The following is a 5,829-nucleotide window of genomic DNA, read 5'->3' on the forward strand; positions in this document are numbered from 1 at the left end:
TGCTCCCTAACTCTGCATAAAGCCAGAGAATAGATCTACTTTACATTCAGGCTTTGAACCTGAAACGACCCTGTTGTAGCAAATGACTTATCAAACGAGCAGCCCTCCCCCCGTTTTGCGTGCGTTTTGCTTTTGCTGCTGTCAGTCTTCATGATCCATCCGCGACGAGCCGGGAAAACACACAGTTGCTCAATCAACACGTGGCCAGCGCCGGCTCCTGAACGGGTCCCAGGAGGCCCCGGGCCGCTGTCAGGGCGTGAGGTCACTGCGCACAGCAGGCGTCCGTGGCACCGCCGACTACCTGCACAGGTCGGCCAGGGGCGCGTCCCTCTTGTGCTTCCTCCGCTTGCCGTGGAAGCACTGGTTAGTGGGTTTGCCTGGATGCGGCTTGTTTGCCACCAGGACACCATGGCTGGTGGGAGCTGTACCTGGGAAGCCTTTGCTGGAAGAACGGAAGAGCCGGGCGGGTCCGTGCTGTGGGAAGGAAGCGGGCAGAGACGTCAGTACCATGAGGCGCCCGCACGGCTCACCCACCCCCAGGAGCTCTCAAACCAGGGCTCCTCCCGAGCTCCGGAACTGGCGCTCTGTCCCTGGGATGCCGAGCGCAGACCACCCTGCCCTGGAGCCTGCCAGCCAGGATGCCAAAGTGGCCCCGGGGCTCCGACACCAGGTACGCGGGGGCTGGCCGCCCTCCTGCCGTCACCTGCCACGTTCACCGCCCCTCGGGGCGATCCGATCAGGGCATGGGCCTGAGGCCGTGCCGGTGAAGGACCTGCAGGTCAGCAGGGGCATGCCTGACGGACACGCCCAGCGCGGGGAGAGGTGGGATGGCCTCAGGCCGGGCCGGGAGCAAATGGCTTCTCCCCCATCAGGTGCAGTGCCCGTGATGATACAACTTCAGGCAACAAAACAGCTTAAAATAGAGGCGCTCTGAGGCCTTTGTAAGTGAAAGCTGATGCCAAACACTGACCATTTCAGCCTAGACAACTGCATCGGCCATGAACACATCCCAGGGCCCGCTATTCCCAGGTGTGTGCACGCGGCCACCGGTCACACCGAGCTGCCCCTGCAGAGACTTAGGTGCAAGGAGACCCTTTACAGCCGCTGCGGCCTCTGCTGAGTCTGGGATGAGGGCGGTGGGCCCGGCATCGCACCAGGACCAGGACGGGACGCCCGGAGGTCTGTGTCCCGGGCCCTGTCACTAGAAGCCCGTCGTGCAGTGCAACCTCTTACAACCAAGCAGGTTTGCTCTTTAACCTGAGTCTCCTGCAGACCCACGCCGTACATGTGTAACTGGCATGTAAGAAGCTGGACATGCGCTGCACTAAATGCTCAGTGACGCACATGTGTAACTGACATGTAAGGGACAACATACTCTGCACTGCCTGCTCAGTGACACATACATGTAACTGACGTGAGAAACAACGACGCACACGTGTAACTGACATGTAAGGGACAACATACTCTGCACTGCCTGCTCACAGTGACGCTCATGTGTAACTGGCATGTAAGAAGCTGGACCTGCGCTGCACTGAATGCTCAGTAACACACACGTGTAACTGACATGTGAGGGACGACAATGACGCACACGTGTAACTGACATGTGAGGGACGACATGCTCCGTGCTGGCTGCTCAGGAGAAACATGCTCACGCACCTGTGACTTGCTGGCGCTGCTGGGTGTGGCGGGGGCTGGGGCGCTCTGCACCTTCCCCCCCGCCGGCGAGGACTCCACGGCCACCTCCTGCGACCCCACTCGGCTCCCGGCGGACGGACGGCAGAGCAGCTGCTTCGGGGTTTTGCACGGCGTGGCGTCCGAGTCCTGACACAGATCGCGTGGGTTACAATGTGGCATGTGAATAACTTAGTCAACGTTCAAAAAGAAACCCGTTTCAGCTAAGTGCTCCCGGGACCCATTTAAACATCTGGGAACTGAAGGAAGCACAGAGGACTGTACGAAGAGCAGTGGTTGCGTTTTCCTCCGGACACTGAACGTGGCTCATTTCCCAGAGGGTGTCTACTCATTCCTCCCTCCCGGGCACGTCTGCTCCGCCCCTGCGTCTGAGCCACCTCGCTCGGCGCGGTCCTCCCAGCACCCAGCTCAGCTCTGCCCGTGAGGCCGCTGTCGGCAGGGAAACGACGTCCTTCCCACATTCAAGCCCCCTGCCTCCCGCCTCCCCGGCCAACATGCAGCACTGGGGGGCCGTCTCGGGTCTCAGTGCCGTAAACTCCATCAACCCGAGGGGAAGGGGAGCTGTGGGAGTGATCCCCAAAGTCCCCCCGGGAAAGGCGGAGAGCAGGCAGGCTGCTGGGGGTGGGGAGGGGACGCCAGGGCCGCTGACAGGTCTGCGTGGGTGAGGGGACTGTGTTGGGATCAGCTGGGTGACGGCTGTCCAGCACTGTGAGTGCACTGGAAGCGAGGAATCAGACGTTTTCCACGTGAACTTGACGTTACAGCCCAGCCGGTTAACATCCCACCAGGAGGCTCCGAAGCATCTGAGGGAGGAGCCTCGCAGAGCGACGCACGAGCTCCACCTGCGGATGCCGACAGCGGCGGCCACCGCCTTAGACGCCCACGGGGACCCCGGGTGGGGTGGGGGGGGGACTGGCTGACGGCGTCCTGGGGACGCTCCCTCTCTCCCCTCTCGGGAGGGCTGGGTTCTCGTGTGTACGCATTTGTAAAAACTCCGTGAATGTACAAGATTCCTTATGTGTCCATCTCATGTAAGAAGCAAAACTGGGACCACCCTGTGCTCTGGCTAACGGGGGGCATGCAGCACTCAGGGCGCCCACTCACCTCCCCCGGGAGCCTGTCAGGGAAGCAGCAGGAATGGAGCCCCCGCTCCGTACCCACTGCGTGCCAGAGGGGCAAGCGCCATGTGAGCACCCACTGCGTGCCGGAGGGGCAAGCGCCATGTGAGCACCCACTGCGTGCCGGAGGGGCAAGCGCCATGTGAGCACCCACTGCGTGCCGGAGGGGCAAGCGCCATGTGAGCACCCACTGCGTGCCGGAGGGGCAAGCGCCATGTGAGCACCCACTGCGTGCCGGAGGGGCAAGCGCCATGTGAGCACCCACTGCGTGCCGGAGGGGCAAGCGCCATGTGAGCACCCACTGCGTGCCGGAGGGGCAAGCGCCATGTGAGCACCCACTGCGTGCCGGAGGGGCAAGCGCCATGTGAGCACCCACTGCGTGCCGGAGGGGCAAGCGCCATGTGAGCACCCACTGCGTGCCGGAGGGGCAAGCGCCATGTGAGCACCCACTGCGTGCCGGAGGGGCAAGCGCCATGTGAGCACCCACTGCGTGCCGGAGGGGCAAGCGCCATGTGAGCACCCACTGCGTGCCGGAGGGGCAAGCGCCATGTGAGCACCCACTGCGTGCCGGAGGGGCAAGCGCCATGTGAGCACCCACTGCGTGCCGGAGGGGCAAGCGCCATGTGAGCACCCACTGCGTGCCGGAGGGGCAAGCGCCATGTGAGCACCCACTGCGTGCCGGAGGGGCAAGCGCCATGTGAGCACCCACTGCGTGCCGGAGGGGCAAGCGCCATGTCGATTGTAACTGACAGTGAGCAGCATCGTGAACGTCTGAGATTCCCAGTAACAACGCGGTGAGCGAGCCCCTCCGCCCCGACGCTGCCCCCGCCGCGCCCGGGACTCACCACGTCGCTGGAGCTGGACTGTGTGGCGGACGACGAGGACACGGGGCCCGACGAGGAGTTGGAGGAGTGCTTGCTGAGCGGCTCCGCGGTCTTGCCCCTGCATTTCCCGAGGGCGTCGCTCTCGCCCGAGAGGCTCCTGTGACATTTCTCCAGCTGCGGGGGCTCCACCATCAGGGTGACACCGTTTCCTGAGAGGGGGCGGAGGGGAAACGTGTCTTCCCGCGAGTCACGCCCCGTGGGGACAGCGGTGGCGACGGCGCGGGACTCACCGTTGCACGAGGGCTCGGGCCTGCTCGGCAAGCCCCACTGCTTGGAGATCCAGTCCCGGTACGTGGCGACCTCGTCCGTCACCCTGATGATCCTGCCCAGTATGCTGCGGGCGTGAGAGGAGAGGGGAGTGAGCCTGAGGCAGGAACCCTGTGCTCTCGGGCGCCCGCTGAGGGGGGCGTTACCTCTCCGTCTCGTTGTTGGGGTAGTGCTTGGCGATGGGCGACACGGCGTGGCTCAGCACCACGTAGGCGTAGTCGAAGGCCTGCTTCACCTGCATGGCTCCGTACGAGCTCCTCCCGACGTCATTGCCTGGGGAGAGGGGCAGGTCAGGGGGGCCACCGCTCCTCGGGGCTCTGCCTGCAACTCGGGCGATCGGGGCCCCGCAGAGCAGCCCTGGGACCCGGCGTGGACGTCCTGACTGAGCAGTCAGAACGGATGCTCAGGCCTCCACGTGCCCGGCCTGCCAGGCACCACCCCACAGGCTTCCTGCAAACAGGACCCGCCGGTTTCTCCGGAGAAAGCCCGGGCGACATGCTCCTGTCCTCCCAGCTGTGTGAGCACCGCCCACGGGGTGAGGAGCTCCGCACAGCAAGGCCGTGGAGCTGACAGTCTTTCTGTAGAGCAGGTCCCATAAACGGCTCCTCAAGGAGGAGACACACGGGACTCTTCAGTCACGAGACGCCCAGGCAGCCGGCAAAGGCCGAGGCCACAACTTCCCTCCCTCCCTGTCAGAGCTCCTGCCACAGCACAGGCGAGCGCCGTGCCCGAGTCGACAGCGCAGGACGGCGGAGCTTCAGCCACACCAGGAGGCACCGCTGCCCAGGGACCCCGGGGAGCACGGGGGGACCACCCTTCTTCCCTCCCACCGCTCGACGCTGGGGCCCGCGCAGACCACGCAGGACTGACGGGGAGAGGAAGCTGAAGGAAGACCAGCCGCCTCTCTGAACCCCCCGCTCGCTCCGCTCGGGAGTCCGTTACTGGGCCACCGCCCCGAGGACCTGAGGCCTCGCGCTGAAGCCCTGGGGAGACAGCCCACACCCGGGGGACTGAGGCGGGAGGCCAGAGCGGGTCAAGGGGTAATCGGTGATGGAAGGACACGGCACCGGGGTGAACGGTCAGTGACGGCCTGCAGAACTATGCACCTGAAACCCATGTAGCTACAAACCATGTCACCCGTCAATTAAACTAAAAAATAAAAGCCCTGGTTGGCAACAGGCTGGAATTGGGTGACGAGGACACGAGAAAGGAGACAAGTGGCTGTCAGAATGGAGACCAGACCCTCCCCAGCCACAGCCACTCCCACCCACACCACTCCCCACTCATCTGCAGCGTGTTTTCTGGTGTGTGTGTGTGTGTGTGTATGTGTGTGTGTGTGTGTGTGTGTGTGTTCACGTGTTTTCGCTGGTGTGTGCTGACTTCCATACATCTGCACATGAAGTATTCTGATGAACAGAGAATGTCCACATTAGAAGCTGATCCTGAATGTTTTGTCCAAAGTGCCAACCGCCACACGGTGACCACGCCGCGCCCCTCCCCCGCCCGCCCACGGATGACCTAATCTCAGTACCTGGCTGTAAAGGGTCCTCGATGTAGAGCATCGACGGCCTGTAGCCATCCAGCATGTTCTTCTGAACTTCATCTTTGGCCACATATGAGCCCCCATCCTTTATCCGGATGCCAGTCTTTAAATAATTGAAGTGCCGTCCATATAATTCAAAAAACTCTATTAAGAGAACACCATAGTTTGTGTTGGGGATGCAAGCATCTTCCCTGGGATGTAACTACAACCAGAAGGAGAAGAAAAGAAGTTACGTTGCACGTCCTCTGACTTCTCCAGGGGGTGACACATGACATCTGACTTCTACCCCCAGCACTGCCCCCTTCTGGTCTCGCGGCTGCTACAC

The 5,829-nt window shown here is 62.7% G+C and overlaps 1 protein-coding gene across 1 annotated transcript in view; it reads right to left on the reverse strand.

Moving 5' to 3' along the window:
* PAPD5 (PAP associated domain containing 5) overlaps window positions 1–5,829 on the reverse strand; it is a 37,690-nt gene that overhangs the window by 2,095 nt on the left and 29,766 nt on the right. The window contains exons 10-12 of the mRNA XM_005880308.2: window positions 3,656–3,843; window positions 1,657–1,821; window positions 1–474 (exon numbers count right to left, since the gene is read on the reverse strand). The exon at window positions 1–474 is cut by the window's left edge and continues 2,095 nt beyond it. Coding sequence (XP_005880370.2) covers window positions 298–474; window positions 1,657–1,821; window positions 3,656–3,843 — 530 coding nt within the window. The 3' untranslated portion in view covers window positions 1–297. The remainder of the gene's footprint in view (window positions 475–1,656; window positions 1,822–3,655; window positions 3,844–5,829) is intronic.

Source organism: Myotis brandtii, unplaced genomic scaffold (assembly GCF_000412655.1).
Source record: "Myotis brandtii unplaced genomic scaffold, ASM41265v1 scaffold633, whole genome shotgun sequence".
Taxonomy (NCBI): Eukaryota; Metazoa; Chordata; class Mammalia; order Chiroptera; family Vespertilionidae; genus Myotis; species Myotis brandtii.